Here is a 13884-nt window from a genome sequence, read left to right as displayed (position 1 = left end):
GGATTCGTTAAAAGTCCTTTTGAGCATCTCACTCAGCGAATGTAGCAATAAAGTGATACAGCTTTGCACTTTGTACCCAATACATGTTCTGTAGTTCTGACAGATGGCCAACAGCCACTTCACCTACTTGATCTTTAAATGTGTGTCAGTGGCCCTTTGAGAACAAGTAAGGTGTGGATGTTGGGTGGTGTGACCTTGACCCTGGTGCATAGAGCTCACTCCAGACTTCCTTAAAGACAGTCGTGACCAGCTCCTCAGCGCTGTCCCAGATCTGTGCACCCCTGGTTATTTACAGTGCTTTCCTGCTCACCAGGCGAGTGTTTCTGTAACACATACATCTCATGACTCTGATAGAAGAGCTGAGATCCACATTCCCTCCATGAGCATGGGACGATTTTGTTTTCCTAAGTTGCATGTAGCTGGGACACTGAATGATCTCTTTAGGCAATGAGAATAGAATGCAGACACCAAACGTGACGCCATTGCGACGTCAGCCATCAGCTGTGGCAGGGCACTCTCCAGTCTAGTGTGCATTTGTGTGCTACTTCATTTTGTGACAGCACGGCACCAGGCTTGCCTTGGGTGGAGCATTTCACGTCCACTGCAAAGGATGCTGATTCTTATTTTCTTCTTGGCTTGCCCCTAAGTTAAAGATCTTTTATGATCTTCTTTACCTGCATTCTGGCCCCCTTTGCCATTTTTACTGTATTGTTATTCTTCTGTCCTTTCTGTCGTTCTGTGGTCATGTCTGTTTATGTATGATTAACCATAGTCTCCATGTAGGACTCTTGTTCATTAGGTGTAGGTTTATTTGTGACTTGGCTTGCACATAAGCTTTGAAAAATGTTTAGTGAATTATTATTATAATAACTTGATTTAAAAATAATGGAGTTTACAAGTAGTGGGTTCGTGTCTTTAGGTAAACTAGATTTTTCTTTTGATCTTTTATAATAACTTTTAAATGCAATGAATAATTAATATAACCCCTAAACTCATGGACTTCACTTAACAGTTGTAAACCTTCTTGATCATGACATGTTCTTCTAACCTAAAATAAAATACACACATTGTGATGTTTTACCCTAAATTCCTGTGATACCCTGCTGTTAAAAAACACTGAGGCCAGAATTCAAACCACAGCTTAGCACCAAATTTGCAGGAAAGCTTACCTAACATCACCCTAGCCATTCCCTTCCTATCACTGCTACATTTGGCAATTGAGTAGAGGGGGAAGGGAAAAGCCTAGAGAAGGGGAAGGGGAGTGGGTGGGGGAGGGGAATGGGGAGGGAAAGAAGGAGATGGAGAGGGAGGGGGAAGAGAGGGGGAAGGAAAGATAGGGGAGTAAGCAGGGAGTAAAACTCTGTGGTCTCAGAGATGTGTACAAATGTATTTATTTCTTGTTCCTGTTATTAAACATTCTATCTTTTTGGAACCAAATCGAATTTTAGGTCATTTCAGTGTATGTATTAGCAACACATTCCAGTTTAAGAAGTGGAAGTAGGCTGGAGAAATGGCTTAGCGGTTAAGAGCACTGGCTGCTTTTCCAGAGGACCAAGGTTCCATTACCAGCATCCACAAGATGACTCATAACCTTCTGTGACTCTGGTCCCAGGGGACCTTATAGTCTGCCCAACCTCTTCAGACAGATGCATGGCCATACACAAAGACAAAACACTCATGCATATAGAATAGAATTTAAGCAAACAGAAGGAAGGAGTGATAACCTTCTCTGTCATTCTTTCTCCAGGGAGCCTCTCTTTTCTGCATGGAGAACAGAAGAAAGGAGTCCTCCTATGGACGTTTCCCAGCCCTGGCCAGCCAGAGGCCTTTGTCCTTCATCTGTCAGGCCTGAGGAGCAGTGCTGCAGGTGGAGCTCAGCTTAGGTATGGCAAGGAGAAGTTCACCATCTAAGGCAGTGGGTCTTAACCCCTGGGAGTTGAAATATCCTTTCACAGGGTTTGAATATCAGATCTTCTGCATATCAGATATTTATATTACAGCTCACAGTAGTAGCACACTTAGAGTTATGAAGTAACAATGTATCTAATTTTATGGCTGGGAGTCATCACAAGATGCAGACCTGTATTAAAGATTTGCAGCATTAGGTCAGTTAAGAACCACTGATATGGGATCATTTGCAATGTGTCAGTGAGACCAAACAATGACCTTGAGATTCCGGTGGAGTAATTCATAGCTTGCATGTCAGAGACAGTGTGGGAGAACCTTGTCAGTAGAGGCCCCGTCTTCTCTGCCATTGGGAGAGGACACCTTGATCTCCAGCCTCAGGATGGATGCCTGGGCTCTCAGCTTCCCTAATCACAACAGCCTCAGTTTTTAAAGGGACTGTCCTCTGAGGAAGAGCTGCAAACTCTCATTTCCCAAAATCACTAAAACTGTGCATCACAGTTAGTGAATGGCAATACTTATTGAAATCAGTTTCTGCTTAATTGTATTTGGCATTGTTAGTTATCTGTAATAATTGTTTATATGGAATTCAATATACAGATAAATATATTCTACCTAAAAGCAGTTGGCTTCTCCTACTTGGGATGGGCTTGGCCAGAATAATAGCAGTGGACTAGTGTGTGTTCAAAACGATTGCATGCATGTCGTGCATGGGAGGTTGGTTGTCTGTAGTTGCCTGTTTTGATATATCCCACTTGAAATAACATTTGTCCGAAGAACGTATTTCAGGGTGACAAAATTAAATGTCTTTAACAACAACATTACCGACAAATAGGTTTATGCAGTGCTTCCCCAAATCAAACACTGCTGTAAGCCCGCCTCACTCTGCTACTTCTAGGACCAACTGTGTGCTTAGCATTTTATGTCTTGTCTTATCAGTGGAGCAGGTGGTGTTCTCGTTCTTTTTCTCTTGCTGTGATAAAACACCATGACCAAATGAAGGAAGATGTTTATTTTATACCACACCTTTCACATCACACCCACCACTGAGGGAAGTTGAGGCAGGGATGTGGAGGCAGGAGCTGATGCAGACACTGTGGGAGAATGCTGATGGCTTGCTTGCTCTTCAAGGCTTCCTCAGCTTGCTTCCTTATACAACCCTGGATCTCTGGGGCAGGGGCTGCACTGCTCCCGGTGAGCTGGGACCGCCCTCATCAATCCTCAATCAGGAAACTGCCTCATGGACGATCTGATGGAGGCGTTTTCTTCCCTCGGGTTCCTCTTTCCCATTAACTCCAGCTTGTATCAAGTTGACTGACAACTAACCAGAACAGATAGAGTATGTACTGAACCCAGTATCACACTCTAAATCCGTATTTGATGGCAGGCTCTCCAGCCACGGTCTCAACTCTTAACTGTATTTATGTGCTTCTCAGTGGAGACAGATGGACTTGAGGTATCTGCTAAAACATCATGCAAATATATATAATTTATAAGTTTGACATATAATACATTAATATAATCAAACTTATTTATAAATTTTTCATGGACAGGAATAGGCTAGTGTACCACTAAACATAACTTCACATGTAACTAGCTAGTAATTAAATGCATAGCTAAGAGGTAAGGATAAAGTTTTCAACCAGTGATGTTTCTAACTCACATACAAGTTTTGGTTACATTTTTGTGAGAAAGTAGTTTCCTTGCTGAGAACTGGAAGACACAAGGATTTTGCTCATAGTACAAAAGAATAGCTTGTCTTGGAAGCCACGAGAGAAAGCCAACACTCAGAGTATCATGGGTATTCTTGTCTCTCTGTCCTGGCTACAGACCACGTGTTTCAGGCCATCAGACTACCGCTCCTGTGTGGCAGGGTGTCTGAGCGCAGATGCGCACTTTCTCTGAGCCGTGTTAGGCCCCGCCACTGCCGTTGCATTCTCTGCTTGTATGGTTCTCATGCTTACTTGTGAGTATGAGAGAACATGGTATTTCTAACACGGTTCTTGCATTTTAAGTATTGAAGGAGATTATTCTCCAGTGGTATGCTTATGTTAAGTTCAGTCCATATGTTTGAACTTTTTTCCAGATCGGCTTTTACTACTGCTGAAATTGAACCCCTGGGAGTCTTCCAGTTTTCCCCAGGCTCAAGAAATATCACAGTGTCAGAGGATGCACTGATAATCCGAATATGTGTGCAAAGACTGTTTGGGTTTCAGGGTGACCTGATTAAAGTCTCCTACAAGACGACTGCAGGAAGCGCTAAGCCTCTGGAGGACTTCGAACCTATTCAGAAGGGGGAAATTTTTTTTCAGAGATTCCAAGCTGAGGTTGATTTTGAAATAACCATTATTAACGATCAGCTTCCTGAGAGAGAAGAAACATTTTACATTAATCTTACTTCAGTAGAAACTAGGGGACCAGGAAAGGGAGATGTGAGTTGGAGACCTCGCCTAAATCCAGATCTCAGTGTTGCAATGGTCACCATACTGGACAATGATGACCCGGCTGGAGTAGCTGTCTCTGTCCCTGTGACAGCAGGGACTGTGGCAGCTGACAGCACTCTCCTTGCCATGGAAGCTGATTTTACCACACACCCTAACAAAAGCAAGATAACCACCATTCCATATACCACGGAGGTGTTTGCCCCTGTTACAGAGACAGTGGATGTGTCTGCCATCCCTGAGAAACTTGTCACCATTCACAGCGCCATATCTGAGGAGCCTGACTTGGCCCCAGGAACTGCTCAGGCTGCAGTCTTTGGGACACTGAGTCTCGGACCCCCCATTGTCTATGTGTCAGAGGAAATGAAGAATAACACACCCAGTACTGCAGATATTCAAATCCAGAGGATAGGTGGGTTCGCAGGCAATGTCAGTGTAACAGTGAGGACTTTTGGGGGAAGATGTGCTCAGAAGGAACCCAGCGTCTGGCCCTTTCAGGATGTTTATGGAATTGGCAACCTAACATGGGCAGTTGAAGAAGAAGACTTCGAAGAACAAATGCTAACCCTGACGTTTCTCAATGGGGAAAGAGAACATAGAATTGCAGTTCGAATTCTGGATGATGATGAGCCCGAGGGGCAGGAATTCTTCTATGTGTTTCTCACTGACCCTCAAGGGGGAGCAGAGATTGTGAGGGGAAAGGATGGCTCTGGGTTCTCAGCCTTTGCTCTAATCCTTATCACAGGTAATGTACATCCTCACTACAGTTATTTGAGTCACTCATCATAACTCATTAGAAATTGCTTTTCTTTGGGATGGGCATGGTAGTGCATGCCTTTAATTGTGGCATTCAGGAGACAGAAGCAGGCAGATCTCTCCAAGTTTAGAACCAGCTTGCTCTACATAGTGAGTTCCAGGCCAGTCAGTGAAAGAATGAGATCCTGTCTAAATAACAATGACAATGATATGAAATAACTGTCTTCCTAAAGTAACGAGTGATACCGTGAGCTCGTGCTGTTTTCAGGCCAGACTACAACTTACCGAATTATAGGCATTGCTTAGATAAGGGCCAGGTACTTGATCTATAAATCTGTAGTTTCACAACAGAGAGAAAAAAATCCTTAAGTCCACATTATTTTTCTAGAAATGCTGTTTGGATATCCAAACATAAGATTGCTTGTTTTGAAATGGTATTCTAAGTTTTTAGCCACTTCCAGTAATCATCTTAAAGCAAAGTTGTAATTGTCAAAAAATCTTCTGCATATGCTCTGAATTAGATTAAAATTATTATCTTTTATTATTTTTGACCCAAGATAATTGATATAGTCATTGTACTAGTTGGACACACACACACACACCAAACTCTATGTATATGTATGTATAGTTTATGCATGTGTATGATGTACATGTATACACACATACAAACACACAAACCCTATATATTTGTGTTACAATAGTTTAAAGTTTTCTGTTTTTTAATCTATGGCTACTGATCCAGTCATCGTGTTCCTGCCTCCCACTCTCTGTGTTCCTATGTCCTATTTATATACATTCACACAGATGGTTAATTTTAGGAGTCCTCACACATGTTGATGTGGTGGTAACTTGCTGTTTACTTCTGAAATAATGCTATATAACAGTGCACAAAGTAGATAAGCACAGCTTATCAATAACTAAGGCAGTAACAAGGCCAGTTTATGATTGAACTGTATTTTGATTACATAGTATCTATTTTCATATGCATGAGATGTGAGTTCTAAATAGTCAAATAATGAATTCAAGCCAACAACCATACTCATCATCTCAAATCTTAATGTTTCTGTGGCGAGAACTCCTGAGGTTCATTCTTAGTAACCTCAAAGTGTATAATACTAAGAAATTTACCACCTACGTGCTCTGCACTAGATCTCAGCGCTCACTGGTTCCTAAGATTCACTGGCTTCCTCAGAATTGTGCTATTTTAGCCATTCAGTTATTACATTGTAATAACTTCCTTTATACTGTTTTTCCTATTTCTATTACCTTACAAATTTTCCCTAACTATACTTAACACCATTCCTATTTCAGTAGTATATTGAGAGCATTGTAAATTTTAATTCATTTCTGCAATTTTTTTACATTGGCTTAATATAATTCATATATTTCCACTAAAATTTGTTTGGAATTAAGCATCACCCTCATGTTCTATGATTTAAACATTTTATTACAGCCATTCAGATATGACCATGGCTGACAGCCAAAATGTCTAGCAATCAGTGTGACTGGAAATCAGTCCAGTGAAAATAAAAATGGTCTCTAGAGGTTTCCAGCTCTTCTGAACACTCCTCCATGAGTTACCATGCAATCGCGAGGCTTTGATCCCTGGTTAGGTGGTTGGAAGAGAGCTTTCTGGTGATCAGCATGCAATTATGCTATTATCAGGATGGTGTCTGGCAGGAAATTGCTTCTCCATTTATCAGGCAATAGGGCACACAAAAGCCTGCTCGAAGTCTGAACAGTGTGAGATTCTCTGTCAGACAAATGGATGCAATGGACTCCTTGCCATGCCTGTCTGTTAATATCATGTGATGCTGCACACCCAGGGCCATTGCCAGTTATGGCCACATTACCTAATGTGTCTTTACTCTTCTATTCTGCCCATGCTCCTGTCACCCACCTGGATTCTCCTCTTTATAATATTTTGTTTTAAGTAGATCATTAACTCTCCTGATTCTGTCATCAACCAGTCAGCACAATCTTTCCGTGTTTAGATGTTAGAACCCACTTTATTTTATTTTTTAAAGGTTTATTTATTTAATGTTTGTAAGTACACTGTACACTGTAGCTGTTTTCAGACACACCAGAAGGGGGCATCTGATCCCATTACAGATGGTTGTGAGCCACCATATGGTTGCTGGGAATTGAACTCTGTACCTCTGGAAGAGCAGTCAGTGCTCTTAACCACTGAGCCATCTCTCCAGCCCATAGAACCCACTTTAAAAGAAGCCAGATCCTAAATGACTCATTTGGTCTTGGACCTGAGCACTGATACATTAGAAATACAGAATCACCTTACCAAGAAATACGGCTTGAGTTTACTGTAGATGTAACAAGAGAATTTTAATTTGACCCTGGACAGTGGCTATTGCTCTACAAAAGAAAACAGGATACTAAACTACCAGGGAAGAGCAGAGCCAGAGCTGGGAGGAAATAATTGCTACTGAAGAGGAAAATGTGGCATCATCGTCTAATGCCGGGCTAAAACGTGATTATAATGGCTAAATTAAGGAAAGTGAGGACTGTCACGGTAGCTGATAAAGTGCACCTAGGAGGAGTGAGGACAAAGCCCATCACATGCACGCCACAGCACATGTGTCCACATTTTCTTACACTTCAGAGCTGGGAGACAGAGTTCCTGGTTCCTGTTGTCTCTCCCCAAGCAGTACAGTTACACAGTTTTTCATCTCACTAACCTGCACCAGTGTTTATTTCTGGAACCATCCTGGGTGGATGATGTAAATTGTTTTTGAGGTTGATTGCTTTAGGATCATTTCTCCTATGAGAGACCCCCCTTGTCAAACCTCTATCTCCAAAGATATTTACATCCTGACTCATAACAGTAGCAAAACTGCAGTTATGAATAGCAACAAAAATAATTTTACAGTTGGGGTCAGCACAACAAGAAGAATTGTGTCAAAGGGTGACAGTATTAGAAAGGTTGCAAACCACTGCTCTAGGATGACTTTGAAAGGCTGTCACTCAGAGACAGCACATGCAGTATCTCAGATACTGGCCTGACCCACATTCACTTACATGCTGGTTGGACATGAAATGACTGTGTCAGCATGCAGTAGACGCTCCTCCCCACCACTAGGTTGGATCCTGCTTATGCTTGTGTGTGGGTATGTACATGTATATATGGTATGTGTATGTGGTGTATGTGTGTATGTTATATGTATGTATGTGTGGTGTGTATGTGTGTGAAAATGTGTATGTGTTGTGTGTGTATATGGTGTGTATGTGAGTATATACATGTGTGCATATGCATACACATTTGTGTGTATATTTGTTATATATATATGAGTATGTGTGTGTTGTGTATGTGTGTGTGTATGTATGTGTGGTGTACGTGTGTGTGTGAGTATGTGTTGTGTATGTATGTGGTGTGTATGTGTGTATGGTATGTATGTATGAGTATGTATTGTGTGCATATGCATGTGTATATGGGGTAAGGTGTGTATATATGTGTGAGTATATATGTGTATATATGCATGTATGTATGTGCATATGATATGTATGTGTTGTGTGTATATGTGATATGTATATGTGTGTTGTGTATATGTGTGAGTATGTACATGTATATATATGTATGTATGTGTGTGGTGTATGTGTTGTATGTGCATGTGTGGTGTGTGTGTGTGTGTGTGTGTGTGTGTGTGTGTGTGTGTGTGTGTGTAATGCTTCAAATAACCACCAAGGAGCCTCTAACACTCAGGTTTGCCTAATCCTTTTCTCCTTTTGTCCTGGGGCAGGTAAGTATGTGACATAAACTACCCATTTAAAGGAAGGTAAATTAATTACATACTTCATTTACTTGACAAATACTTTTTATTAAAGGCTTGCCCTAAGCTGGCACTCTTCTGCTAGGAGCACAGTAGAATACAGAAAGCAAAGAGTTGCTACTCTGTTGGAGTTTGCACTGTGTGTGATGCACAACCTTTGGACTAGCAACCATGTGAAAGGCCAGCTGCTAGCAAGTGTACTGTAGAGTCTCGTTAGAGACATCGTGTGTCCAGCCTTTGCCTTGTCTTTTTGTATCTCATTTTGTCCTGTTTGATCCTCTTGGAGGACTGCTTTTTTCTGAAGAAGAAATGGAGGGTAGTGGATCTTGGGGAGAGGTGAAGTTGGAGGGAGCTAGGAAGAACGGAGGGAGAAAAAACTGTGCTCAGGATATATGATATGAAGAAAGAATCTAGTTTCAATAAAAATCAAACAAGTTAAACCAAAAAAAGGAGAAAGAGAATCATGAACACACACTAGGATGTTAAGGTGGTTTCTTCTTGCCTTTGCTTCTCCAATTGATACCCGCTTTGGCATTATAGTCTGGGAATGTTTTTAGAAAAAAAGTTAAAAATTAAAGTTCCCACTTTCCATGTGGGAATCTCTCCTTTAGACTCTCTGGGCTGTCAAGATGACTGTGGCACTGGAGGGTTTATAAATTCCCAAATGTTGATAGCTCTCCATTTTCCCTTCCAGGTAGTGACCTCCACAACGGCATTGTCGGCTTCAGTGAGGAGTCCCTGAGAGGCCTGGAGCTGAGGGAAGGAACTGATAAGAGCAGTCAGCGCCTAGAGGTCACGAGGCAGCCCAACAGGTGTGTGTGCGTGTGTGTGTGCGTGCGTGTGTGTGCGTGCATGTGTGTGCGTGCGTGTGTGCGCGCGTGTGTGTGCGTGTATGCGTGTGCGCGCGCACGTGTGTGTGTGCGTGTGTGTGTGCGTGTGTGTGTGCGTGTGCGTGTGCGCGTGTGTGTGCGTGTGTGTGTGTGTGTGTGTGCGTGTGCGTTCACACTCGGAGATGTAACATCCTGAAATTGTATACAGAACTTAAGATTCATAACGAATGATGACAGCAGGGTGACTACCGATAAAGGTGGCCTGCAAGCTAGTTTGACAGTATATATTCTACATTTACTATTATTACTTGCGGGCACCCGTCTAATGGTTGGGTCAGAAGACAACTTTCAGTTGTCACTTTTCTTCTGTATGGGTCTGAGGGATTAAATTCAGATTGTCAGGCTAGGATGGCCAGTGCTTTTATTGGCCAAGCTACCTCACTAGTGTGGGGATGATGTCATTCTCAATCTATTACTTAACTCATTGGGCTTTTAGCCATAGCATAAGAATTACTAGAATGTTTTGCATACCATCCAGATCAATATCGGATGGTTTAGACCATCTCTTTATCATGATAACCATTCTGTGATGACAGTGTATATCACCACTGCGCTCCAGGGGAGACTTGGAACATCAAAGGTTTCCTTGCTGCCTAAACTCAGTAGTGAGTTTTTAGTAACTTAGTACATGTCTTTACTTGCTATGTGCATGCACATATGTATGGATTAAAACATAGGGGCTGCTTCTGTAAAAATGTAGGATATCTTTTGGTTTTAAATATATCTGTTTTTAGTTGTAGTGTGTTCCTCTAGAGAAATTATTGCTAAAAGATCAATAATACCCATTTTCTTGAGGTTTGAGATTCTCTCTGCTGTTTGTTTGCACATTTTGTTACATTGGACAGAGAGAATTTGACTTAACATTCCTGAGCATTAGTTCATCACTGAACAGTGGGTCATTAGAGAATGCTATGGAGACCATGTCTTAGTGTTCTCATTGCTGCAAGTGCAGCTCTGTTCCCCATTGTCAGTCACAATAAGTGCTGCCCCCTGTGGAGGAGAAGGGAAGTTCACATAGTGCCAGTGACAGAAGTGTCACTACATTTCATGGGTTCCAGGTTTTCTTGTTTGTTTTTTGTGCACAGGGCCTTTGAAGAAGTCCAGGTCTTTTGGCGAGTCACACTTAACCAAACAGCCACCATTCTCCAGGAGAAGGGGCTAAACCTAACAGATGAACTCCGGTCTGTGGCAGGGGTCACCACTTGCACAGTGGGTCAAACACAGTGTTTTATCCACCTTGAACTCAATCCCAAGAAGGTAAGTGCTGTGAGCCGCTAAGCGCTTCTTTAGAATTACACACCTCAGAGCATCCCGATAGAAACTTACTGGGTGGTGACTGTCTTCGCATGACGTCTACGCCTCTTTATTAGAACAAAGACTTAGGTGTAAATTTATGTCATCATAAATTTTTGCTGAGTGTTTTCTCTTTTTTTGCCAGGTCTAGGGTACGTTTGGCCCGGCCGCTTGCTGTGTGTAGCCAAATCAATCTCTCTAACTACTCCGACTATTTACAGCTTTGTTCTTATATTCATAAACATTTTTTCTATTTATACACGAGAGATGTTTGTTTCATGTATTCTTGGGTGTTATAGCTTTGATTTACAAAAGAGGCACAGAGACGGCCTTTGGTACCTCCTTGGATAACTGAGCTGCATGTGGCTCTGGGACACAGAACTGGGCCCACTGCCAGGACAGTCTGCATCATTCAAATGGCTTTTCTCACAGTGACCCACCTGAGTTGACAGGGTGCTTGATAATACATGTATGGGATTCTATGAGATTTTGATGCTTCACCCTCTATGGTATACTCAGCACTGTTTAATTTTTGCTGCACATTTATTAAATCAAAATATCTAATAAAAACCAGTCCGCCAAATTCTGAAATGAATGTTGAAGCATGAGGGCTTCTTTGCATGAACCACAAAGTCCCTCAGCAGAGAATCACACAGATACACTTGTCTCAAAGCTGTTCGTGTCACTCAGCCAATTTGGAAATACTATCATTGTACATTTCAATATTTCAAATATTTTTCCACTTATCTTATCAGCTTTTGAGAGTTGCTATATTAGTTATACTTCTGTCTTCTAAGGTGGTCGCCATACACAGTTTCATATTTTGTGGATATTTTGTTCTGAAAGCAAAAGAGACCACCTGTCATTGGTCACTGAGGCTCGCACGCCCTGGGTAATTGCTATTTTGTTTTTGTTGAGTTGTGAGACCTTGTTCCTGGCCCTAGAAGTTTCTGAGAAATACTGTTCATGCACACTGAAGTGTTTTTATTAACTCACACCTTTGAGGATAATTTTCTCAGTACCCTGTTTACAACGCTGCAGTTCCAGCTCAACAGAGGTCCTGTAGGAACCTCAGTAGATGTGAGGCTGATGCCAGGGCCCTCTTGTTTCTGGGAAGGCGACCTGGAGGAAGCGGGAGAACAGTCTGCCCTCCTTAGCCTGTGTCCTACTGATTTAAAGAAGATCTCAGGCCTCCTTTCTGCTTCATTTGTTGGCATTTTCACAGGCGCTAAGCACGCGTCCCAATTTTTGATGCTATTCTTGCTTTTCCTAGAAATAAATCTTTATGTGCAGTTCTTACTGTTAAACTCTAACTACTTAAGTGTACAAAGAATAGTGATGACCACTGTTTTAATTTGTTATTGAAAATAGATTTTCTCTTCATATAATATACAGTAAGTACAGTTTCTCCTACCTCTAGTCCTCCCAGCTCTGTCAGCTCCTCCTCCCTCTCAATCATTTCTGTCTATCATTAGAAAGCAAAGAGGCTTCTAGGAGAAAATAATATCGTATAATAAAATAATATAACAGTGTAAAGGAACAAAAACTAACACATCCGAATAGGACAAAACAAACAAGCAGAAGAATAGGACCCTAAGAAAAGACACAGAAACACCCACTCATTTGCACACTCAGGAATCCTATAAAAACATAAAACTGGAAGATAAAATATATACTCACAGGGCTTACAGCATAAATCGTGGGGGGAAAACCTCCTGCTGGTGCACAGCCTACTCCTAAGAATAGTTTGTTTCCCCAGTGAAACTCCTTGGGGAGAATTACATTTTCATTTGTAAGTGGTTACCAATAGCGTCTGGGTTAGGAATGGGCCATGTGTTCACTTCTCCTTTCAGCTCTAAGACTTCATCTGGTCCAGATCCACATTGGCCCTGTACAACCTCCTCAGTCTCTGTGAGTTCTTGTGTGTGTCAATTCCATTGATTTAAAAGGCCTCATCTTTTCCCTATCCTCTTAGTTCTTAAGATCTTCCAGTCTCTTCTTCTGCAGACTCCCTGATTCCTAAGGGGAGGGCTTTGATGGAAACATTCTACTAAGGGTTTCCTGAGGTCTTTTACTTGCTGCATATTGTCTGGCTATAGGCTATTTAGTTTCAGGTTTTTGGTCACCCAAGCAGTGCTAGATATGGGTTTCAGCTCATGGAGTGGTCCTTAAGTCAAGACAGATATTGGTTGGTTGCTCACACAAGCTGTGTGCTACCATTGCACCAGTATTATCTTGCAAAGCAAAGGACTTGTGGCTGGGCTGGTATTTACCTTTCTGCTTTGGTAGTGTGCAGAGTACCATTCTCTACCAAACACACCAGAACATAAGGCTAAAGGCTGTATATAGGCACTAGCTTGACTTCTCCATGTACAGTGAGTTGTGTGGGTGTTGTTCTCAACCAAAGGCCTTGACATCAGTTTTTTGGAGAACATCCTACAGTCTTGACAAGTCTTAGTTGTTTGGGGGTTTATGTGGGATCCCTTTGGTCAACAACTCAATTACATATAAAACATTCTCAGTACTGGAAGCTTCATTTGGTCACAGGAGATCTCCATTTGGGCTCTGTCTACCGTGTTATTGAGTGATTTTATTGCCTTTATATATGTATATATGTATTACACCATTAGGAATGTTGAGGATCACTGGTCTAACTAGAGGAAAGCCACAAATTAAGTAAATATTTAAGTAGTTTCAGATTGGTAAGAAAGATAACTAATTTTCAAAATATTATACTTCCATTGTTTTTCCAGCTGTTAAACAGTAAGTAACAGACAAGGACAACATATTCTTATGTCAGTCAAAGAAAATGTA

At 41.6% G+C, this 13884-nt stretch overlaps 1 protein-coding gene across 1 annotated transcript in view; it reads left to right on the top strand.

Moving 5' to 3' along the window:
* Window positions 1–13884, top strand: part of Adgrv1 (adhesion G protein-coupled receptor V1) — a 579866-nt gene that overhangs the window by 205906 nt on the left and 360076 nt on the right. Inside the window, exons 73-76 of the mRNA XM_087635923.1 lie at window positions 1748–1883; window positions 3992–5091; window positions 9582–9699; window positions 10863–11034. Coding sequence (XP_087492049.1) covers window positions 1748–1883; window positions 3992–5091; window positions 9582–9699; window positions 10863–11034 — 1526 coding nt within the window. The remainder of the gene's footprint in view (window positions 1–1747; window positions 1884–3991; window positions 5092–9581; window positions 9700–10862; window positions 11035–13884) is intronic.

The sequence above is a fragment of the Rattus norvegicus genome, chromosome 2, assembly GCF_021556685.1.
Source record: "Rattus norvegicus strain SHRSP/BbbUtx chromosome 2, alternate assembly SHRSP_T2T, whole genome shotgun sequence".
In the NCBI taxonomy this organism is placed as follows: domain Eukaryota; kingdom Metazoa; phylum Chordata; class Mammalia; order Rodentia; family Muridae; genus Rattus; species Rattus norvegicus.
Note: the sequence above shows the minus strand (reverse complement) of the source record. Positions and strands in the feature narration are given on the sequence as shown.